Source organism: Spea bombifrons, chromosome 8, assembly GCF_027358695.1.
Source record: "Spea bombifrons isolate aSpeBom1 chromosome 8, aSpeBom1.2.pri, whole genome shotgun sequence".
Classification (NCBI taxonomy): domain Eukaryota; kingdom Metazoa; phylum Chordata; class Amphibia; order Anura; family Pelobatidae; genus Spea; species Spea bombifrons.
In genome coordinates this window covers 26,873,426-26,899,556 of record NC_071094.1, presented here as the reverse complement: position 1 = coordinate 26,899,556, position 26,131 = coordinate 26,873,426, and the positions used below count along the sequence as shown (strand labels likewise).

General features: G+C 41.1%; 1 protein-coding gene across 1 annotated transcript in view; it reads right to left on the bottom strand.

Annotated features, from left to right (window-relative positions):
* The window catches only part of AMMECR1 (AMMECR nuclear protein 1), a 27,774-nt gene continuing 1,643 nt past the window's right edge, over positions 1-26,131 (bottom strand). Inside the window, exons 2-6 of the mRNA XM_053472648.1 lie at positions 18,174-18,284; positions 9,431-9,545; positions 7,924-8,014; positions 3,682-3,778; positions 1-788 (exon numbers count right to left, since the gene is read on the bottom strand). Coding sequence (XP_053328623.1) covers positions 674-788; positions 3,682-3,778; positions 7,924-8,014; positions 9,431-9,545; positions 18,174-18,284 — 529 coding nt within the window. The 3' untranslated portion in view covers positions 1-673. The remainder of the gene's footprint in view (positions 789-3,681; positions 3,779-7,923; positions 8,015-9,430; positions 9,546-18,173; positions 18,285-26,131) is intronic.

Sequence of the window (26,131 nt, the reverse complement as noted above, 5' to 3'; positions counted from 1 at the left end):
TTGATGTGTTGGTTAAATAGATGGGGATTTGCCCTAAAATAAAAATAGTAAGATTCTAAGTTCTTTCAGCCACAAATGAAGTTTGCGTTAAATCACAGATTGGGAGAAAAGGGACACAATTTTGAGGCACAGTTTTGGTGTTTTGAGGATGTTTGGGGTAAAACGTTAGATGTTTGCTGTTGTGAAATAACACAGGTGTTGAGAAAATGAAAAACCTGAAATGACCAAAGGACAACCCTCAGCGGTATACAGCAGCATCATAACATCCTAGGAGATTAAAACAAAATGGCGATATGACCAGTTCAGTGCACATACACAAACAAGATATTTGTGTCCCGACCTATCATCTGATACACAACAGAAAAAAACTTGATCAATATCTGTAAAAGGTTAACTGTAAAAGAAAATAAAACATATGCTGCTGCAAAGAAAAAAATGCAAAACCCTTCAGTAGCTCAAATTAATTCTATTAAAAAAATAAATTGTGGGTACTTAGCGTTTCTTCCCACCCGTTGCCCTGATTAGCATTGCTAGGCAAGCAATGCGTCAACAGGACAACGGAAACAATCATCATAAAATGGTACAGTAATAGAGATAGCTAGACCAAGAGGGAGCTGGCTCTCCCGGGAAGAGTTCCGCTGAGAGGTCTAGTGACTGGTCATGCGGCTCAGTGTCAGGAATAATGGTTGTATGGTGGGAGGGGGTGTCCGATGCCATTTTGAAAGTGATGGTGCTGACGGTGGGAAAGGTATTCAGAGTAGCTCATGGTCATTTTCTCACTACGGTATCTGGAAAAGAGAAAAACGAGAGAGTTTAGACCATATATAAGTACACCAGGAGGCCAGGTTCTTGTATAAGTTGACAAAGAAAGAAGCGGCGAGAGAATAAGGGGAGCTGAGGGAAAGAAGACAGACACGAAAGTAGGGCTGCAACAACTAATCGATAAATCAATAATCGATAATGAAAATCGTTGACAATCGATTTTTATCGATTATAAAAAGGAGTTTTTCAGAGCATTTGCTCTGAAAAAAAACTCTCCTTATATAATCCTCAAACAGAGATCGGATTATAAACACTAGAATCCAGATCCCTCGCAACGCTGCAGGGGACCTGGATTCCCCTCACCGTCAGCCGGTGGGTGTCCGTGCGATGCGCACAGACAACTTCCGTCTCTCCCCTCCACTTCCGCTGGGGCTTCTACGATGCAGCGCCAGCATCACATGATGTAGAAGCCCCAGCGGAAGTGAAGGGGAGTAACGGAGGCTGTCTGTGCACATCGCGCAGACCCCCACCGGCTGACAGAGAATCGAGGTCTCCTGCAGAAGATCATCTGCAGCTGGTGGGGGTCTGCGCGATGCGCACAGACAGCCTCCGTTACTCCCCTTCACTTCCGCTGGGGCTTCTATGAAGCTGCAGTGAAAGTGCCTGTCAGCAACGGAGGTTCACAAACCACCAGGGAGTCGGGAGAAGGGCAGAGCAGTGTATGGGGGGAGGGGGAGGCAGAGTGGTATATGGGAGACACCCTCCCATACACCACTCTGCCTCCTCCCCCCTCCCATACGCCACTCTGCCTCTCTACCCGACTCCCTCCGTTGCTGACAGGAGGCAGAGTGGTATATGGGAGGGGGGGAGAGAGGCAGAGTGGTGTATGTTAAGGGGGAGGAGTTAGAGTGGTGTACGGGTGAGTTATAGTGTTATATGGGGGGTATAATGAATTTCAGGGTAGCAGAGTGGTGTATGGGTGTGTAATGAATTTCAAGGAGGCAGAGTGGCATATCTGGGGGAGTTAGAGTGGTGTATAGGGGGAGTTAGAGTGGTGTATAGGGGGAGGTAGAGTGGTGTATAGGGGGAGGTAGAGTGGTGTATAGGGGGAGGTAGAGTGGTGTATAAGGGGAGGTAGAATGAATTTCAGAGTGGCATATCTGAGGGAGGCAGAGTGGTGAATCAGGGAGTATAATGAATTTCAGGGTGGTGCAGGGCATTTATGGAGGGCAGAGTGGCATATAAGGGTGCACAGTGGCATATAGGGAGGTATTAGGCATAAATGGGGGCGAGTGGCATATTGCAAGTTATAAGGCATATCTGGGGGTATAAGGCATATCGATATTAGGCATATCAGGGGGGCATAAGACATATCTGGGGGTAAAAGGTATATCAGGGGGCTCAGTTGCATATCACTGGTATATAAGGAGTATAAGGCATATCGGGGGCACAGTGGCATATCGGGGGCACAGTGGAATCTTTGGCATATATGAGGTATAAGGCATATCTGGGGGCAGAATGGCAAGCTGGGGGTCAGATGTGCATAACTGGGGGCAGTTTGGTAAATAAAAGAAAATATAAACAAGGCTTTTTTCTCATAGTTTTTGTTAAATATGAAAAATAGTTAACATGAATTATTATTTACTAATAACTTTGTATTAAAACCTAGTTTGAGAAACACTGTTTGGGTTCTTGTAGCTTTTATTATGTCAGTAAAATAAGAAGGTGAATAGAGAAATGCCATTGTGATAAAGAGATGAAAGTGTAAATTGTACGTTTATTACATTATTTGAAAAAAAAAAAAGATTTTATCCGATTAATCGAAAAAATAAATCGGCCAACTAATCGATTATTAAAATAATCGTTAGTTGCAGCCCTACACGAAAGCAGTCGACAGAACATACGGACACAGAGAGGGCATGAATAAGATTGTGAATGTGTGTTCGAGGGCATGAATGAAAGTGTTATCATTTAACATGATGTAACAATGAATGAGGGTGTGGTTTTGGTAGGGATTGGGGCAGCCTTTCATCCTTTGACCCAGACAGCTAAATTTCTTGGGCTGGCCCTGCATGAGTTTTGTTTGCCATTTTACATGAACTCAGCTTACATCAAGTTGCTGACCTTTGAAAGTATGACACCCACTGGCAAATTGACAGTTTTATTACAAAGCAGAAGAGTTAAAAATATTTGCATTGCTGCTAACCAGGGGATAAATAAATCTTTTCCATCAAGTCTCTATTTGGAGGGAATGTTTGTGCATGTCTGGAACTGATCTGATGCCTCAGAGGTTTTAGTATATTTACTAAAAACCACAGATTGCCTGTGCTTTTCTTGGAAATATTTAGTCTGAAAGCTCACCTCACAGAAGATGAGACTGATGGCAGCCAGTGGTAAGGCCAGTATTACCTTATCAATTTCCTGTCATGAAATATACCCTTTAAAATCATTCACCTGAACTTGGGAAAAGGTAAGATGTAATGTTTTCTTTAATATTTGTGGTTATTTCCCAAGTTTGATGCAGGGGCTGCATGGCTAGGCTTGGCCACGAGACAGGGTAAAAAGCCCCGTTCACTGGGTCCTTTGGAAAAATGGTGTGCGTGTGTGGAAGGGTCGCGCATACGTCTCAGGTGTTAACGGTGTCACAGTGGATGCACATCACATGAATTCTTGCATTCCGGGAATATCCATTCCCCAATATATTAAACATTCAAAGCCCCCTACTCTATTAAAGCGCCATGCATGACAAACACTAAGCCGCCTGCGTAAAGCCCCCAGCCATTCTAAGAAGCCAGCACTTTAATGTGTTGATCCAAAGAGGACAAGGTTGGCTAAGTAAAAATAAACGTTAAGCGAGATGCATATCACTAACATTTTTACTCAGGACGCGCAGGAAGAAGGTGCTGGTCTTGGTCTTACCTGGTAAGTTTAATCGTTTTCCTGAAGTCATTATTGATTGCAGCTTTGTATCCACCTTTCCTCAATAAGGAATCTATGGTCTGTATGTGGTCCCAGCCTACCAAAAAGGGAAGAACTTTTAAGTACATGATGAATGGAACAGTGCATACAGTGACTTGTGATTATACAAAAAAAGAAAATATTGGACAAACTATCAATTTGGCCATTCGCAAGACAATGATAGCCCTTCCCCATTTCTTTCAACATAGATACATACACTATGTATACATATACATTAAGTGGCAAGAAAATGTGAACCTTAGAATTCCCAGCATGTATAAATCTGCCTTAAAATATGATCAATCCGTTTTAACCAATAACACACATTGTACTGTTCTTGACCATAATGAATTTACAGTGTGGATGGAAAAAGTATCTGAACCTCTAGGCTAATCACTTCAACAAAAGCTAATTGGAGTTGGGAGTTAGCAAACATGGAGTCTAATAAATGAAACTGATTTGAGGTGTGGTTTAGAGCTACTCTTGACAAAAAAAAATCTCAAGAATGTGAGACCATGTCTAACAAAGAAGAAATCCCAGAAGACTTACAATAATTGTTGTTTTGCATAAAGCTGGAAAGGGTTACAAAGTAATTTCAAAGAGTTTGCATATGCATCAGTCCACAGTAAGAAACTGTTTATAAATGGATGCGATCTAGTACTGTGGCTACTCTTCCTTGAAGTGGGTGCCCAACCTAGATGACTCCAAGAGCAAAAAACACAGAATGCTCAATAAGGTAAAATAGGAAACCTAAAGTAACAGCTAAAGGTTTAAAGGAATCATTGAAACTGGTTAACATCTCAGGTCACGAGTCTACCATATGCAAAGCATTGAACAGGCTTGGAGTCTGTGGCAGGACACAAGGGACGCTATTGGGAAAATGTTTTGTAGACGGATGAAACGAAGGTTAATTTTACTTGGGAAGAACACACAGCACTTTTATGTGCATAAAAAGGGCACTGAATACCAACATGAAAACATCATCCCAACTGTGAACTATGGTGGAAGGAACATCACGATTTAAGGCTGTTTTGCTGCCTTGCGGCCTGGACATCTTACCATCAAGGGACAATGAGTTTATCAAGGTATCATACAGGATAATGTCAGGATGCATGTCTGCCAGCTGACGGTCATTAGAAGTTAGGTAATGCAGCAGGACAAAGTCCCTAAACATCGATGTAAATCAACTACAGAAAGGTTTTTAAAAAAAGATAATCCGCAGTTGCCTAGTGCCCAAACCTTAACCCATTAGAGGTGCTGTGGAATGACCTCAAGAAAGCTGTTCACACCAGACATCCTAGGAATATGCCCGAGCTTAAGCAGTGCTGTAAAGAAGAATGGTCTAAAATTCCTCCTGAACGTTGTGCAGGTCTGATCCGCAGCTGCCGGGAGTTCTTGTTTGAGGTTATTGCTGCCATAGTACCAGTTATTAAATCCAAGGGTTTACTTATTTTACACCAGTACTGAGAATGTTTATTGGATGTGCTCAAACAATACATAAGATCATTGTGTGTTATTAGCTTAAGCAAATTGTGTTAGTCTCTACTTGGGACTTAGATGTAGATACACATTTTATGAACAATTAATGCTGAAAACCAGGTAATTCCAGAGTTTGCTTACTTGCCACTGTACATGTGTGTGTGTGTATATATATATATATATATATATATATATATATATATATATATATATATATATATATATATATATATATATATATATATATATATTATATATATATATATATATATTATATATATATATATATATATTATATATATATATGCAAAATAAAAAAAAAACACTTTAAACACAGCAAAGCAGCAGATTGCAATTGCATGAGCCAAAGGGTTCCAAGTAGACAAAACTGTTTCGACATTAGGCACCACAGCATACAACCTTCAGTTTGATGTCAGAAATAACTACCAATGTGACTGCAACTCTTATGCTTGGTGAAGGAGTAATGGCCTCAGCCCCATGGAAGTCCTTCTGAATGAATTGGAATGGCCAATGTGAGCCAGGCCTAGCCGCCAGACAGTGCCCCACCTCAATAACTGCCTTATGGGTAAATAACAAATCCCTTTGCCAGTATTTAGGGAAAGGCCTTCCTCCCAGGAGAGGGTGCCAGCTGAGATTTTGGAAAATTATGTTCAATGAACTGGTTACCACCTAACGTTTACCCATGATGTGTATATGCAGCTTAATGACTTAATAACCAAGGACTTACATTTATATACCAGGGACCACTGAGGAACTAACACACAATTAGAAAAACCCACTGTTATGACATCACTACGTACTATTTAAACTCCCTTTTTTTCTGCACAGTACATTGTAATTAATGCAGCAAAAAACTTGACACAGTTCAGAGGACACTGTGATATCACAGGCCACTTTCATTTAATTCCATTCACCAAAAATTTCCTTTCAATTTAAGATTTTTTTTTCCTTTGCTGTTTCAACAAATCTTACTAATTGGAAGTGAAACTTGCCTCATTATATTAAATTACTATTTCACCCAATTAGCACATGGAGCACAATAAGTACAGTCACAAAACAAGGCTGCATTTTTATTTTACGGACTTATTAGTCTGTAAAATCAGTAGGAGATGGAGTGATTGAGTAAAATATATATATATCTTCCTTTTTATTAGAAGCAAAAAAGCCAAGTCAAACTGTGGAAGTGATGTTTTCACTCCATCTAGAGATCCAGATCAGGTCTGCTCTGTGCTACTGCGTACGATGGCCGAAGAATGAGTTTGTGCTTCAAGTTCTTAAAGTGGCATTATTTTTATATGTAATGAAGTCTGGAATAAATGTTTCTCTACACGTTCCTACATAGACACTGCAGTTTCCACCCGAGATGGCAGCAAAAGACCACTTCTAAAAAGCTGTCTATATAGAATGACAACCATATAACAGCTGCACAATAACCAAACTGTCTGAATGAAGATGAACAAAAACAGAGATGGGATCTAAAACCAACAAGATCGAGGTGCACATAATGTATTCAACACATTTTAAAACAGCTCAGGAGGTCGATATTTGGGAAAAGAGATTAAGAAGTTAGTATAAACAAGAGTCTGTGACATTAGCCTCCCAGATTATACAGGACTTCACAACACAGTGTCACAAAAAGGGCCAAAATAGGCCAAAAGCAGGTCTTACACAAAATATGCTACAGATAACCTCATCTAAGTGAGGAGATCAACATAATACACAATGCTTGAATTATATGCCTTTGGTATAGTTTTTAAACCATTTTATATATTGTATTTTGTCTGCCGTTTCCAGAGACTTTCCAGTTTAACCCGGATTTTGGTTTATCTCCAATGTCTTTTTCACCGCTATATGTATTTTTACACTGCTGGGTGCCAAAATGACATTTTTAAATGCATGTTGAAATTAATTTGTGCCTGTTCCCAAAAACAAATGAATGCAAATGAATGCAGGCATTTATAAATTAGGGAGGTGAGAAAACAAGACCAGTTTTCTCCTGGCTGCCTCTACAGACTTACTGCCCGAGCTCAGCAGTACCTCCGCTGAAGTAAACGGGACACGGGAAGGAGATACACGAGAAGATGGTCATGTTCTAACTTCAATAACTGATAATCTGAGTTACATACAGCCAAATGGACTCCAGCATGCATTTAACATGAAAAACAGGGCGGGGGAGAAGAGTTTTCATTATGAAATATCTGGGCAATAAACATTTTGCTGTCTTAGTCTTCTAGCGCAATAGTAGGCACCACCAGTTCTTACCGATTACTAAGGCGTCAAGATCTGTCACCTACATTTGTTTTGGGTTTCCTTTGTTGTTTTCAGCAACTCTGTTGTGGTTTTTACTTTTATGTGTCAAATCACATATTTAGAATCCTATTAATCCTGAATTCCACCACAAAAGGAGATAATGGTGCCAAGATGGACACTCATCAAGGGGAGGATTTTTGACAAAGCAGAACTATGTCAGAGTGTTCTTAATATAAGAAAAGTCCTGTTAAAAGTCCCATTACTGCTACCACCAAATACAGCCATATGGGCATTTACAGAAATATCATAATACAAATTTAATATAGAAGTCTTACAATTAAAAATTGGTCCATCTGACATCAGTGCAAGGTCACATTGAATTTGGGATTTATCTGATTTTTTTTTTGTTTGAAATCTTTAACCAATTGTTATGAAATAAAGTGCATCAATGACCTTGCTCCTTTGCAACCTCCGGTAAGTACGTGGCGGTTCGTTTGGATCCTTTTTCATTGATGAATTCTATTCTAATGCCATGTACACCCACCTGAAAGAAACCGGCAGTCTGATTAGTACATTTCAGGACAGTATATACAACAACAAATTCTAAAGCTGAGTGGATGCTCAGACATAAGGTTGTCCCTTATATTCCAAACTTGTCTTGCCGAGGTTATATACTGCAAGGAAAAAAAGGGAGTTTATCTGTTAACAAGTGGTCCAACAATAATCTTAGGCTTGAACATTTGTCTCAGACATGGGGAAAGGAAACCCATTATGATCCCACTTTAAAAACTTACCCGGTTGCTATTTTTGTGAATTGCAGCACAAATGCCGAAGGTATCTGTATAAGCATCTAGTGATTATTAGACGGCAGCAGCTTGCAGCCTGAATTCTCTAGTGTTTAGAGCCAGAAAGTAGATCCCCCAAGACATTGGGCAGAACCGAGTTACTACAAAGAGTAACTGCAGAAAGTAGCCAGCAAGCTCATGTCGGTGCTGGGAAGGGTATGGTGTGCTTTACTACCAGTAATAACAGTATAACAGGGGGAGAGCCTGCAATGCAATCACTTGCATCTTTTATTTTCTATTTCATCCTTTGCAGGAACAGAATCATCCACCACAGGCAAGAAACTTCTGACAAAATCCTGAAAAAATATTTGACTATTTAAAAAAGGAAAATATATGGCTATTTAATCTTTACACACGTGTGCATAAGGTCATTTATGAGAACTGAATTTGCCTACATAAAATGGCATTTTCGTGGTCATGACCAAGCAGAAACGATTGAAAAGCTAGAGATCTTCTTTGCGGGTTGAGCATCTGGAGCTGGGTAGCATGCTTCTAAATTCCATGAGCACACAGGAAGTCAATATAACTAATGATTATATATGAGATTCTATAAAAAAAAGGAATATGTTCTCCATAAGTATGAAAGACTGCTGATCTATAAAACAAGCACTGGAATCAAACCCTGGCCATGTCTATTAAAATATCTTAAAATGCTTAAAAGACCTTAAGCCGTTTGTGTTCATTTCAGGATTCCCTGTCAGCCTTTGGAATGGCTGAGAGTCACCAGAGTTGTAGTTCACGAAAAGCACCTTCTGGTTAGTCCCGATGCGTTATTAATCCACTTTAAGCGAACCCTAAATTCAGTGCACCTAAATGGTAGGATGGGTGACCCAGGCAGCGCAAACGGACCTCACCTTTTCATATATTATATACAAAGAACAGTTCCAATGCAAAGTTCAAAATATGGGTAAATTATAGAAGCCAATGAAATCTGCTCATCACTCTACGCAGTTCTTGAACGCCCCTGTTCTTTACAAACCGGGTGGTGTCCGCAGCTCACAAAGCTTCCTCGAGGCGCAAACAGTACCCATAAAGTCAAGTATACATGACCCAAACAATTTTCCATAAGCCAAGAGTGGCCATCATCTTTGGCTTGTATGCACCAGCCATCTTACCTCCCAGTCCAAGTAATCGCATACATCTTCAAAGTTTGTAAGCAGAGACACTGAGCAGAATAGCCGTGGCAGCTCATCCCTCGTCATTGGGGGAAAACGGCTATCTTTAAGGGCACTGCAAGAGAGAAAGGCAGACCTTAGCTGCAACAGAAACCAACGGCATAAGAGAAACACGTGAAAAAATACTCAATCTGGATCAAATAAAAATGTACCTTAACATTACATCGAGCTATAGACACCCTTAACCGTTCTACAGTAATGAAAAGCGAATACATTTGACTTAATGATGCCTGAAGAGATCTTGATGTCCTGAAAGCTTGCGTATCGGTTTGCCAATACTGTGATTTATGACAAAAATACCTTGGCCCCTGGTCATTCAATTAACATTAACAACATCCCTGGAATTGCAGTTTGATGGCCCGTCTCTATAGAATAGAACAATCCGGCACATTATTAAACTTAGTTTAATATAAGAGTGAAGATTACCTATTACTTATTGTGGGAGAAGTTTACTTATGTTAACTTAATTTAACCTTTTCCTTTCCACGTACAAAGTATTTAATAGATACAATGTATCCACATTAAGTCAAGGTGTTTTATTTATATTGAAATTAAACACAAATGTGACAAGTTAAGTAGCAATTAAGAATTCATGATACTAAGGAGCTTACGATTAAGCACTTAGGTTCGAAACGCGTCAAATGGTTCCCTCAGCTTTTTGCCCTTTTTCGACGTTAATTCTATAATAAAATATCTTCACGTACAGCCCGTCTTGAACGTACACAGGTTTCTTCTAGTCCACAGACTATTAAACTTACCTGCCCTGTTCAGGAACCTAAAGAACTGATGTTAATAAACACTCTGGTGAGTAAGCTCCCAACGCAACATAAATAAGAGGTACATGACCACACAAAGTATTATTCCAAAATAAGGGTTATTTAGAACAGTACAGATTGGTGGATGAAGAGTGACAAGAACGGCACCCAAAGCACAGGAGCTTTGTCTACTCTGAGGATTAACCCACTTAACTAAACGCGCCATCAGAACATTCCTAATATTGCTGATTCTTCAAAAGATTTCCTTATTTGTATGTCCTTGAGAAATGCTTAACCGTAGCCAGTTATGCGGCAAACGAGAGCCAAATCAGTGTCCTAGCCAAAACATTTTTTCTCCTGTGGCCACAGCCATGTGCAGGTGGCTGCAGCCGATGGCTATATTTTTGTGCTGGGCACATAGATAAGCAGCTGGTAATATTACTCATTTTATTCTGAAAATGCAGAACAAGACAGCCTGCAATTGTGGCTGCAATTCGGAGACACGGAATTTATTCCCTCTAGGTGGAACAGCATCTTTAATTTTACCAGAAATGTTTAAAGAACTTCGCCAGATGTACGATCTACCTACAGCTCCACAATAAAGCTGGACGAACTGGTGTTATATGTAGCACCTGCCCATTCTCAGGGTTCATTATAGTGCAGGGTTCATTACTAGAAAGAGCGCGGAGGAACAGTTGGAGAAATAACTAAAATTATTGCGTTAACTTATGGGATCCGCACTTTTTACCATCTGCTCCTCATCCACTGAACGCTCAATGTTTCCAAAATCCAAAGCATCTAATAGAAGTTACATATTGCATTTATTGGGTAATAATGACTTGCCAAATGTAGGACATGATATTCAAAGGTGCACAAGCTATTCTAGAATAATCACCAATAAGTACACAAACAAAAGGAAGAATTAATCGCATACCATTCAAACACTAGCTAAGGCATAAACATAGGGGATTCCAGAGAAGGCTTTTCTTTGCTTGATAGTCTTGAGTTTAAATGCAGAGCAGTCCCACCGATTCAGCTCCTTGGTAAGCAATATAGCCACGGAAAATTACATAGGACTCACCAAACTTGTGGTACTTTGACATAGGGGCGGGCTGAGCAATATATGGCCATAAAGTGTGACAGAATGCCCGATACTTATGCCTCAGATAGGTGTTTTGTTTTTTTAATGATATTCGCTGAATTCTTGCTTTGTTAAATGTAGGACATAGATAAGTGACAGGTCTACCTTACAGGTACACTCAAGCCAGCATATGCACTTGTTTTGCTTGGCAATTGAGACAGATTTATCAGAATCCCATCTACAGACACCTTAACAAATCTGCACGCCCTACATATCTACCCTTATCCAAAAACACCCCTAACCACCCTCTTTGTTCCGCTAACAACCTGCGTCTCTCTTCCATGGCTATTACCTCTTCCCACCAGGGAGTCTGAAGTAGAGCCCTGCGACGGACTGCTTTTTTAATCCTGCTCCTGCCCGCTGCTTTTAATCCCGCTCCCGCCCCACTCCTGCAATGCGGGTGTTCCGCTCCCGCCACATTTGTGGCCAATCCCGCCCGCTCCCGCCACATTTGTGGCCAATCCCGCCCCGCTCCCGCCACATTTGTGGCCAATCCCGCCCGCTCTCGCCACATTTGTGGCCAATCCCGCCCGCTCCCGCCACATTTGTGGCCAATCCCGCCCACATTTGTGGCTAATCCCGCCCACTCCCGCCACATTTGTGGCCAATCCCGCCCACTCCTGCCACATTTGTGGCCAATCCCGCCCGCTCCCGCCACATTTGTGGCCAATCCCGCCTGTCTCCTAACCTGATTTCCAGCGCAGTCCCGCAAGGCTGCCCTCGAGCTGTTCCCTCACAGCGTCTCTTCTCTTCCTAGGCCCAGGAACAAGGCGGAGCAATGTCACATGACGTGACTCCGCCTTGTTCCCAGGCGGAGCAAGATAGGAGACACTAATGGAGCAGTGAGAAGGCAGCCTTGCGGGACTGCACGGGATTACCGGGACCCGCAGGTACTGTGCTTGACTGCCCGCAAGTTTTTTGGAGGGTCCCGTCTCCCAATGCAGTCCTCTAGTCTGAAGCACAGGGACTCATTGGTAAGGGGGGGGCAGAGTGGCTTATCTGGTGGGCAGAGTGGCAAAAAAGGAAATAAAAACAAGAAATGCATTTTTCTCAGTTTTTATTACATATGAAACAATAGTCTACATGTGAATTAATATTTACTAGTAAAGTTTTTTTCCTTTAGTCTTCTATTCAGGCTCTCTTTTTTCCCCTAAATTAATATTCACATTTTGGGGGGTCGTCTTATAATTGAGCAAATATGGTATTTGTTGTAGAAGCACTCCTCAAATACAGCATGCTTTTGTTTTGTATTTTTGGATCTGTAAAGTTGTTTGCTTGAGAACATAAAAGAGTTAAATGTTCCTGAGTGGCAAGGATGCAACATCAGAATAAATAAAAACACATGCCAAAGACTGTCAACGCAGAGTTACGTCTCCTACACGCACCATGATCTCACTTTGCATTATGTTTGCTTTTTTTTTTGGCTTGATCCGTCATTTTGTAAATTAACAGCACACTACCATCCCACAGACTTTCCATCACAAGGCAAAAACGGCTCAAATACGGTACAAAGTCTTTCCATACCCGCCCTATACACTGTGCCAAACCAGACTGGAGAGCGTGCAGGGATCTACAGCTTGGGTCATTTAAGGTAATAAAACAGAGAAATGTTGCTATACCAAGTATGCTTTATGTACAGTGTTACCCACTCCAAACCTTCTGGACGCCAAAGAAAGGAGGATGCAGACTGTAATCTCCCACAATTCAGTGATTAAGAAATGGATTAATACATGTGGACCAAGCAAAGGTAACCGGCCAATGCTTTCTATTGCTTCTCGGTGTGAACAGGGTCTGAACGATCAACAAACATAAAAGCGTCTACAGTTCAAATGGTCTGGTTGTATATTTACCCCCGAAGGCTACTTTGTGCTTTTTTTCATATTTTTATGTTTGTTTAGCTATGACTCAATTATACACAATTTCTTCAAGGCCAGATGGGGGTTTTTTGAGCACTTTTAAATGTGCAGTTCAACATTTAGTATGAATAATACCGTATTTGCTCGATTATAAGACGACCCTGATTATAAGACGACCCCCCAAATCTGAATATTAATTTAGGAAGAAAAGAAAAAGCCTGAATATAAGACGACCCCATAGGAAAAGAGTTTTACCAGTAAATGTTAATTCATCTAAACTATTTTTTTTTTTAACAAAAGCTATGATTGAGAAAAATATTTTGGTTTTATTTCCATTTTCCAACCTGCCCCCCAGTTATGCACATCTGCCCCAGAAATGCCTTATACCCCCTATATGCCACTGTGCCCCATGATATGCCTTTTAACCCTCTAAATGCCACTGTGCCCCATGATATGCCTTTTAACCCTATATGCCACTGTGCCCCATGATATGCCTTTTAACGCCTATGTGCCACTCTGCCTCCAGAAATGCCTTATACCCCTATATGCCACTCTGGCATTTAGAGGGTTAAAAGGCATATTATGGGGAAGAGTGGCATATAGGGAGGTTTGAGGCATTCAGGAGGCAGAGTGGCGTATAGAGGGTTAAAAAGGCATTTCTGGAGGCAGAGTGGCATTAAGGGGGTTAAAAGGCATTTCACAGAGCACTCCCTGCCCCCCCCCCAAACTTACCGGTGCTTCTGACTTCCCTGTCATGTAGCCGGAGCAGCGTGTAGATCCCACGCACTTACGCTGCAGCCGGAAGGAGGCGTGGCTAGGAGCGGGGGTTGTCTGCGTCCATCGCGCAGACCTTCCCCGACCGTCAGAGATCCCCACCGGGACCGGTGCGGAACTCAGATCTCTGACAGCCGGGGAAGGTCTGCGCGATCGACGCAGACAATCCCCGCTGCTAGCCACACCTCCTTCCTGCTGCAGCGGAAGTTGTCTACGCGAATCGCGTAGACATCTACACGCTGCCCCAGCTACACACCGGGGACTCAGAAGTACCGGTAAGTGGGGCGGGTGGGCGCGGGAGACAGGAGGATCCAGGTCCCCTGCAGCTGCGGGGGATCTGGATCTTAGTCGTCTCATAGTCAGACCTATTTGAGGTCGATTATAAGACGACCCCGATTATAAGACGAGGGGTATTTTTCAGAGCATTTGCTCTGAAAAAAACCTCGTCTTATAAATCGAGCAAATACGGTATTAAAAATTCAACATTTTTATACCTTTTGTCAGTAAACAAGTTCACATCTTTTTGGGTAGCTGGGTACAAGGGCTACTTCGGCACTTCTGCCCCTGGTACAGCATGCCACGTTTGCCCAATTACTAGAGACTAATTGACTGTGGGGCACAGTCAGAGTTGGGATGCCTGCATTTCGGGAGGGGGTTCATGTGTGGTTTTACTCTCCAACGGGTCAGAACTTACAGGACAGAGACCTCTATGGCCAGTCTTTCCACCAAGAACTGCTATCCAGTTATAACCGGTTTCAGCCATAAGTCGGGGTACCATCCTCCCCACAGACTACAATAGCAACCCCCTACTGGGCTGGGTGCAAATACCGAGCCGTGTTCAAAGGAGGCCTCATTGAAAGCTGCGTGTGTTTGGCTGTTACTGTTGTATGTAAATTACCCCTTTGTCCCGTTTAAATGTGTTTCCCATTAAACTCTATTCCTGATTTTACTCTCAAGCATGTGGTCTCGGCTGATCGGAAGGCATTAACGGCAGATATTCTGGCATCAGTCTCATGATAAGCGGGAGGTTCAGCAGTCAGAGAAGCAGAGGAAGCTGACTGTAGCGGATTTACCCATTTGGGGTGCCGAGATCTGTTACACTATCAAAGACAACAAAAGAGAATACTTAGTTTGGGGTTACTTCAACAAAAAGCACGAAGGCACCATAGGAAAACCACTCCCATCACTGTTTCTCATCTGCTCTTGAGACCTTTCAGCTTACTTCACTTTGCAAGGCAGGGCTGGCAGTAATCATGCCTGGGTGCGTCTAGTGAAATTGAACCCAATTATAAACATTTGGCCTATTGGTTGATTTTGTAACAAAGGGGGCAATTCATTTTTCACATAGGGCCAGGTAGTGTTAGCTTTTCTCCTTCTAGAAATGAAATCATTTTTTAAAAAAACCATCTTTTTTATTTTTTTAAACCCTGCATTTTGTGTTTATTCGGGTTAACTGGTTAATATTAAAATTAGCGTGGCAAATATGCAAAAATAGAAGAGAACCGGGAATGAGGCAAATACCTTTTCACAGCACAGCAGGTTACGGCAGGGCTCGACAAACCCTGCTGTCAGATCTCCATGGTAACTAGAATTTACTTTGGCACCCAAGGTTTTACAGAACAAAGTGGTATCGATGGCCAGGGGCGCCATTGGGAATCCAGGCCCACCCTACTTGGCTGTATGGGCCCGTGAAGCAGCTGCTGCAAAGCAATACATGCATTACATGACCCTGAGGTAGTAGACGGGCAGCAGCATGGCAGGTCTCTGTGAGGTGAGGGGGAGTAATGTGTGTGTACTGTTGTTCAGAGTCAGTGTATGTGTGTGTATGTACACAGTGCCAGTGTGTGTATGTTTACTGCAGACAGAGGGCCTGCTGCATGGAATGCAAGGCAGTTCCCTGTATGGTCAGGTATCGGACCCCGCTACTTCAGTCACGGTGTTTTCGGGCACACCTTTTCACGTTGGCATAGAATGTCATGTCATCTGCCATCACACTGTGTAGGGGTTTTATTAAAGCTGTTTTCTTCTTACATGTATTGTCCAAGAAATTGTAATATTGACTGATATAATGGCACAAACGCCACGGAATGAAAACGAAAAAAAACCCTGCAATTTCCCCCCATATATGGAAAACCAAATACTATGAAGAACTAAACATTTTTATGGAAAGCTCAAATGTCCTTTTTAGTGTCGTGATTATACTACAGTAACACCAGGAAGAACATTTCTATGTACTGTTTTATGCATCCGTTTTTTAACTGTTGGTGCACCCATTTTTCTGAACAATGTGCTTTTTGGTGATGAGAGCTGCAATCCTCAATAAAAGATCAAGATCAGTGATACGTGGCTAATTGCCATTCTTCTTTATATTCAAGAGGATGGGTGAATTTGACAGGTGGTGGAGGGCACTTAGGATGGCACAATGTTTCAACATAACTTATTTAACAGTACGTCAGCAGGTAACATTTGTTTTTGGCGGTTGACGGTATGGCAGCAGGCATTATGGCGGTCTATTCCATGCAACTCAATTCTTAACTCTGGGCAGCAAAGACATAACTTAATATGCTACATTTTGCTCAGATTCTCTGCATTTAGTGTAAACTTGATGCGTCCATACTTAAATGTAGTCATGATACTACCTGCCATCACGCAGGAATTAAAATGCAAGAACTCGCTATTGGTTCCCACAGACTGTTTTTGGCAAGAAGATTATATCATGTATAAAAATTACAGTATATGGCTTGAAAGTAAACAAATGTTCCTGCTGAAAGGAATATTATATTTGTTTCCACACTGTTAAATTTGTTAAAAAAAAAACAAAAAAAAAAAAACACCCCAACATTGGTATAATATGGTGGAATCAGTGAAAGAATAAATAGTAGAAGTTACTCTGCTGGGTCAGAGTGGTGTGTTTTCTTAACTTATAATATACTGCATGGTAACTTTTACTGGTGTAAAGCACATAAAACCATAACCCTAACAGTTTAGGCGTTGAAAGTGAGAAACCTGTGTTGGGAGTGGGGTAGGGTCGGAAGCGTAGCCACCGGAAGATCTACTTCATGGCCCTCAGCTGCAGGGTGTCGCGAGGTGAACAGAGGAGCTACAGTGGAGGTCAGAGCTGATTTCGCACCTCCCTGGGTCAGTGAGGGGAGATTGCAGGATCTCCCCAACAGGCCCATGTGGCCACACAGCACAGTAGAACTGAGCCCAAAACGCAGGGCACTTGTTATGTAAAATATGATACCACAGATTACTGAATAGGTTTCTTTGCTGAATGGGCATTCAATACATGAATGTGTGGGTTATTCTCAGGGCCAATTCTACCCAAATTCATTGTACTTTACAAGTTTCACTCCACCATGTAAACAAATATTAAACAGGCTGACTACTAAAAGGTGGGAAATACGTGATTCACAATAATCAACTTGTTGATCTGCCTTTGGACATTCAATGGAGTTGTCATTTACCAAAATCTGAACAATAACTTGCTAAAGGCCAAATCATCAATAGTCCGACATCTACTCTTGAAACTATATCTGAAAGTATTTCTCAGTAAGCAAACTGTGCTCCCTTTCTCAGCCAATGATTTCTCTAATGCAGTACTTGCCCAGTTGGAATTAAGGAAAATACTAATACCATGCATTAGAAAGTGTTACCAATGGGAATGTTATAGAGGCATGCAAGACAGTTGTGACCATACTTTACAGTTTACATTTTAAAGCAAAGGTATAAGGAACAGTAATGATTAAAACAAAGCCATCGGGTTGTCATGGATCATATTCTTTAAATGATTAAATTAGGCAGGAGTTTTGGCCTGAACTACGAATTCACTCTTCGCCAAGCCAGGACCATTCATTTTAGGATCCAGCATCTGTTACGTAGTAGCTTGTGGCATGCCCAATGCACTTAAAGCTACAGCTGTCAAACAGCAAGGGAAACAGATATTCAATTTGTTCTTAATAGGAGGTAAACTTTTGCTCAGAAATCAACAACTTCAGAGTGACCCATGGGTTTTATTAAAAGGACACTATATTCAATAAAAAATAATAAAAACCCCTAACTAACAAAACCAGATCTAAGTGCAGCTTATTTGCACACAACATATCCTCCCCCCATACAGATATGTGTACACCGGAAAATAAGGTAGTTGGTCTTACCTGGTAAGAGTGTACTCCCTGAGACCAGAATGCAGGTTCATGGCAGAAAAGGTTCCTATGCATCCACGCAGCCTTTTGTCGCGGCCTATCTTCCATGTTACAAACAGCGGGCTTTAGGAAAAGCACAAAGACAAATAAGAATACAAAGAAATCTGTTTACATCTCATCGTATGACACAGTCAGCAAAAAGAGAGGTCGATAAACAACAAAAACATTTTGTGCAGGTTTTTAACGTTTGCTTAATCAGTCTGTATCACAATTAGCAAGTATCCAGCATTCTCGCAACAGATTTTCTATACAAAACACAGAAACGTTCAGCCAGGGAAGGAGAAAAATGAGACACAAGTCTTAATTTTCTAACTCCAATAACTAAAGAACGCATTCAGTAAAATGTATTGGAGTCCACGTGAAATACACTGCACCATGCATTAATACAGAGAACATTTGGAGACTAAAGAGTTCCCTAACGCAAAATGCACTGATCTTAATGTGAACAGAAGAAAAAAAATGTTCTCTATCAAATTGTAACAAGGTTTTGGGGGAACAAATACGGCACTAGTGTACCAGGGCTTATCAAAATACAGGAGCCAGGTTGCCATGGTGACTAGGATATCACCTGCTGGATACACGTACCGGCTCTGTACAGAGCTGCCTTTCCTGCTCTACGTGCTGCCGGGAGGCTGGAGCTCGGCAGGAGTAGCGTGGCAGCTGCTGGTTGTGCAGGAAGCAGTTTATGCATCGTAACGGGTCATAAAAACAAGGGAGCATCTGAACAACCCGGATCTGAGCAGCTCAGCTTAGTTCAGTTCTCAAAAGCCGATGCGGCAAAACTCAGAAAGCAAGTCGAGCCCTCTGACTGTAGAAATGTAACCAGCGTGAAACCAGAGCTCTGCTACGAATCCGGTTTAAATGTCCCCACTGCAAAATGTTGGCATTTCCCTAGTCACGTCATCACTAACTGCAGGGTTTTCTCTGGTGCCTGTAAAGAACCTTAGCAGTTCTCTTTGCAGGTTTCATTGTTGCTTTAAACCCCACCTGTAACACGATCAGACGATATACTAGTAGTAGGCTACAAAGGAATCAATATATTTGAATGTATTTGTTCAATGGTGCACGTATCTTACACCGGCTACATTAAATATTGTGTGCAGAACAATCTTACACAAAGGCAATTTGTGAAATGCTCTGCCTGACATAATATTGCTTCTGAAAAATACATACTTTGTTTGCTAGTGTGGCAGGGTCTGAATATAGACTTACTATAAGGTGAGGGAGTGTGTGAGTGTATGGTATGAGTATGCATGAATCTAGAGTGTTAGAGTGAGTTAGTGTATGGAGTTAGAGCGAGTTTCAGTGTTAGCCTGTGTGTGCGTTAGTTACAGGAGGGTGCCAAAGAAATACTACACCCAGGCACCACCAAGCCTAGGCTCACCCCTGCTTATCTACAGTTACACATCACTTAGATGCAATCATTTCCAGGATTAGGAAGACGCTGTAGCGATTCTCGGAAAACTAGTAACAAACAAAATTATAGATCTTGTTGTAGAGCAGTAAAGATTTAGTCATAACTAGATTTCTCTATATACATTTGATCACTGTATGCAGCTTCCAGAGTATGCGTAGACTTTGAAATGTACATATCAAACAAATTGTTTTACTCACTAAAGAGGGTGTTTGCAGGGGAGTTGCGTGTAGGGCAGTTGAGGTTCCCACGGCAAGAAGATGAAGGTCTGTGTAGGTTAATTCCAAACAAAGATTTAACAACTGTCTTCCAGAAACTCATAGATCATATGGAGGACAAGGTTAGTCTTTAACAAGGGATCCATGATACATTTTTTTTGTCAAGAACAAAGTCAAGAACACGGGAGATCTGACCTTGAAGGACCAACAACTGAGCAAGAGGGCCTGTTCCAACACTAACAGCACACTGCCAAAATCAGCACTGTTTGGGAAGAGGGGGCACACAATGACCAAAAAGGACCACAGCTAAAGATACCATACCAGACGATACTACTACTTTGTACAAGAATAAATAGAAAACGTGTCTCCAGTTGGACTTCCATTATACACAGCTACATTTGTCATGAGAAAAGACATTTAGGAGTCAGTAAACATTACAAAAGTATGATAGATCTCTGTCAGAAATGGAAAATTGCACAAATCTATGTATCGGTTATAGGAGACATGGAACAAGGGGAGGAGTGGAAATTTTCATAAAACAGGAGCAGTCAGATCACTCCTGATTAACTCGGCAGGCATAGAGTAACATTGTTTCTATGCCAAATACCTAGTTGTGATTAAAATCATAGCTGTGTGAAAACATTCCTTTTAGGTAACTGAAGGTAATGACAATAATATGCTCCTATACAAATATGAATATAAACAATGCCGGCACACAATTACTCTACCGCCATGCCTAACATCACTAATTCATTTATAAAACTTCATTCATCTCCAGTTTTTGGAGGATATTTTTAGTGCCACATGGAACCCAGATAAGCTATTTCCTTGCATTTATGCCTGAGGCATGAACTTAATTAAACAAAAGCCATATTTCCAACTTAAAAAGGAGGGGGTTCCATTGGGGTGTCCTTCTGGGAATAGAGGTGAAATTGTAACCCTTTAAGGTCCAATTTTTGTTCGTAGATCTTAACTCACTACCACACTAACTACCCAACAATCGCATATACATACAATATAAATTAACCCCCAGGTAAAAAAAAACACAAAAAAAAACAACACAGTTCTGTCTGTCTTCGGCTCGTGATTACAATGAGGAGAGAGAGAGACAAAAGGTAGTGCTTTCAACCACTGCCTATGTCATTTAACTATCTTTGTATGTCATTGGCTGCTGCAGCGATCACATACACAAGTGCAGGGGATCCGCGGTAGGTTCACTGATCCAGTCTCAGAGCAGCTACATTGGTGTCCTCATGGCAATGTGAGACTTTCTTCCAGAAGACATACCAGGTACGTCATTAGGGACATTTTCATGACGTACCTGGCAGGTCATTGGTCACAAACGGGTTAACACACAGACATACATATATACACACACACACACAATATATTATATATATGTATATATATACACACACACACACAATTTATACATATATATATATATACACACACACGAAGTAGAAGTGATTGATTAAAAGAATAAAAAAATTAAGGCTCCTTGGTTGACAGCTAAACCTGTCTTACATGGTTGGCATGTGTAGTGGGGCACAGATCAGTTTCTAAAAGAGCCCTAAATGGTGGATGTATTTACACATATCGATGCAATTGACAGAAAGTACACTAAACCTGTGCTATCCAGAGTGGAGTATACGTAAGTTCCCAGTTCACTTTTGTTTTTTATAAAGATGTATTTTTAGTGAATGCTTACAATACTAACTTCCAAGAGAGAAAGTACTATATATATTCTATACAATGGATTGAGGAGGAAATAATCTCTGTATTCAACACAGAGAACATCCTACGTTGTCTGTGTGTACATAATGATGATAAACACTCACTGAAAAACAGAGCAGACTTTCTTACTTAGCGGAAGCATATATGTTAAGGTTGTATCTAGGCCACTGCACTTTAAAATGAATCGAGCCCAATGTAAAAGATTAAACTCCTGTGTAGTCTCCCCAGCAGTCTGAGGGACTGCATTTTATCTAAAAATTAACATAGAAAAAGGATCATTAAACAATTAAATTCTATTAAAAGAAAGTTTGTTTCATGGTTGGATCTAGATCAAATTGACCTACATTTTAAGAAACAATTTCTACCAACAAATGGACAGCCAGCCAATCAGTGGCAGGAAAGAACTCCCATTGAGGGTCTCAGACTGCCCAAGAGTGACATTTGCATGGAATATTTAAGTGCCATCAGTTCCATTTAAAGAACCATGACCTGGCCCAACCAAGGTCAATCAAGAAAACGATTGTAAAGCCAGCAATCCCTTTACACCCTGATCTACAGAATCAATACGGCGAATATCCATTTTCTACCAATCCTGCTCTCCTTAACCGTTGCAGAAACACAGCTCATAAAACGACCTATAAACAACGGTTACCATGTTATCCCCTGTAAAATATTTCATTCATGCATCAAGAGCAATACATCGATTTCTGCCCATGGTTAAGAGATCTCTGGCATGAAAAAGACTCATTTTGTGAATATTTTGACAATTACTAAAGAGGATTAAATTCAAAATAGTGTAACAATTACTCAGGAAATTGTTTTCGCTAACATCTGCAATAAGAAAAAGTCCAAAATATGCTAAGGATCTCCATTTATATAATTTATTCAATACCTTATGCAAATGGTTCTTAAATTATTCCCTTAACGGAAGTCTCTCTCTAACAGAAATTAACTGTTTGTGGTGTGATGTTTTCAAATGAGTCCCTCGTTCTCCAATTAGCAGAATATTTTTGATCTTGAGAGGTAGGAGGCTCCGAGATAAATACCCCCTCCCCTACACACCAGCAGCAAAGAGGAAATCTCACACTGCTATATATAATGCCCGCATTAATCCGGAAAATGCTTCAGAAGCCTCCCTGTTACTGGAAATGTCACCACACCATTCTCTACCTGATACAATACAATTCTTTTACTTGATTGGAAAAAATCTGAAAACGCATTATAAATTCTTGATGGATAAGGTATAGGATTTGCAATCTACAACATCAAAAGCAAGACGGGAGCTCTGCACATTTTGGTTGTGACCTCGCGTGACTCCAAAGCAGAAGAAGACAAACCCACCCCCCCCCTCCGTCTTATGGGCAGAGACATCCACAGAGTCAAGTGATTTGTGCGGTAATCAGACAATGGTTGTGTGTTTACACAAAACTCCTAGCACGATAGGTGAGGAAGACTAGAATATTAGAAAACCACACCTGCATTAAATTACATCTCCATAACCAGCAACAGGTTTTTCAAATCGAACATTCAAACAGTACAACTGTAATGTGAAAGTAGCCTCAAAGCTAGCTCTACTAATGGAAAAAGAACAATAAAGTAAACCAAAACACACCAAGAGGCACAAGAAACAAGCGTGACATCTGAAGTTCAAGTAAGGTTATTTTTTCCAAAAATAGACTAATTAAAACATTTTTAAAAAATACCCCGCACACAACTGAATCATTAGGGACAGGGATAGTCTTTAAACCCATTAAGGAAAATGCATTGTGAGGCTGTACATGTACAGGCTTTGGTGTGATGGGGTTTTAAACACACAACAGGCTTTATTGTGAAGCAGCAACAATCATCGGCCATAAAATAACCGGCAGATGATTTCTTTGTAACATTTTTGAAACAAAAGCATGTAAACAGGGGGCAATCTTAAGATGGGTGCAGCAACAAAGTCAAAACATATGAAGACACATCGAGATAAACCGACAATGCAAAGTAACCGAGTAAACAAGCAGAGTCACTGGGATATCTTTACCAGCTGGGTAAACAGAGCACGAGCTTTGTGGTAGCTTCAGATATGTTCAGACCCAGGGATAGGCAAAGTGTCCGTACAAGGACACCAGTGTGCGTGGCAAGGTTTGTAAAGGCCCATTGATCATTAAATTGTCCATCATAGACTCCAGTAAATGCCCACCATGAGCATATGTTGGTGCCTACCTCTGTTCAGAACATGTCAGAAGAGAAGATCTCAAGTGGATACATCGCATGCAAATTGAATCATGCAATATTTAGTCAATGAAGTCAAGTCCTCCACAGCTGCCAAATTCTACTCAAAGAGAGCTTCCTTCTAAATCAATGGCGGAAGAAGCAGACGATCCCGTGTATGCTATTTGAACAACGACATCTTGCTGGCAACGAGTCTACCTACAAAAGTTCCTGGTCTCAGTTGAAGCAGCCGTGGAGGAGCGAGCCCAGGACGGGCTATTTTCTAATGGCAGTAATTAGAGACCATATGCTCCAATTTGCATGCAGTAAAATGCATTAAAAGTACATTTTTTGGGACTAGACTGTACTTTTAAGCTCTAGTAAGCAAAGACCAATGCACCTTCGGTATATTATGTGGTTAATACGGAGGAGGTTTAATTGCACCTCCCCCAACACATTAATAAGGTTTTGGTAGCAGTATAAACTGCTTTGTGTGTCCACTATGTAGGAGGTGAGAGTAGGTTCTCACCCTATTGAGAGTGTGCCTTGACGTGGCGGGTGAGCTTAATTATGCTTTGGCCAATTCATATAACCAAAACCTCTCATTTATATTATGTTTATATATTTGTTGCCAACTTTATTATGGTGAGAAGCGCAGACAGTTTTTTGTATACACTGTATTTGCAGCATGCTCACACCTGTTTGTTAGGCCTCATTATACACATTTGTATTATTTGAGCCTGGGACTCGCTTAGCGCAGAGACATTTTTCTTTTCTCTGCTTGCCCCTTCTGTATCTGTTAAAATATGCCATTATTTACGTGGATCTTATCGTCTTTTTACTAAGCGCCATCATTTACACTTCTAGTGTTCATTTCAGAGCTTCACCTCCACCAACGCAAACAGAAGCAGCACAGGGAAAACTGTAAAAATGTCAAAATAACAGAAAAAAATAAACACAAGCAGAAACATGTTTAAAGGTTTTAATATAGTTGTGTGATTTGCAAGAATCCGTTTTTTTTTTTTTTATCATTTACGGTTCCTAATTGCTTGCTAACGTCTCAAAACTCGTTTATTAAGACGCTGCTGAAAACGTTACTTTACATTTTCAAACAAGCAAAGCAGTGCCTGCAGAACGCAATCCGCTGTCCAGTGAATTAGAATAAAGACTTATCTACAAGAAAATAACTGTTCAAAATGCACAGGAAAATAAAGGTATGGTATACATTTAAACAAGCGCTGCATAGCCTATTATGCAAACAAACGAGTTAAAGACCCCGTTATGAGGGGATACACTGGACAGAGGGGTACGATACCAAGAGTTCATGCAGCTGGGCTGGATCAGAAGTTTCACTATTTAGACACAGCTGTGGCGTGACTTTCCCATGACCAATGAAGACAGCTCCGGGTTTGAAAGAGTATACAAATATCACAAGGTATTGACAGAGGTGTCAGGAGGACTTTAGGTCGCACAGGTTTCACAGCGGAAGGTGGGGGAGGGGTAATCATAGAGCAGCGGGGAACTGCAGAACCAGCAAGAGAGGTTCACTTTATATGGAGTGAAATGGCCTGGTCACTACATTCTTCACTCAAACACTAAGAAGACTGCTTTATCAGATCCAGATATAGCCTCCAACACAAAAGACACGCTCCTTCTGTTACTAAGGATACGGGGACAAATGGAAAGTGCTGACATGACGAGTCTCTTGAGCTGCACGTTACCACCATAAAGGTTTCAGAATGAGGCACCAAATCAGAAGGAAGTTATATGTGTAGCACTATTGTTTTAGGACTGTTGTGTACATTTAGAAAAGAATGTGTGTGTGTATATGTTGGCAATAAATACAGCATAACCCAGCCATGCACACTTATACACGGTGTGCTGTTTGCTTCACTTGGCAACCTGCAGATTAAACATCCTTTACTGGCTCAGTGCTCTGGCTTAACAGCTAAACCAAGCAGGACGAGAGGCTTCTAAATCATGCTACAGCTCACATGCCATCCACAACAGCTCATGATCAGGGACAAGTTTTGTTCCAGAAGCAAATTCCTCGGTTGACGAAGCAAAAAGACCAGGTTTCACCCGTAACGTCATTTAAAGGACATCATGGCAAGAGTAGGAAACCCCCCATTTGAAATCTGACAGCACTGTAAATTCACCAATAACAGAATTGGGGACATCACTTATAATTTTGAGTATATATATTTATATATTGTATACACACATTCATTAAATATGAGTATACTAAATATGATAAAATAAAGTGCCAATCTACAGCAGTCACCAAACACCACCGTAATGCTCCTCTTGCCTACTCCATAAGTACAAGTTTCTCAGATACAGCT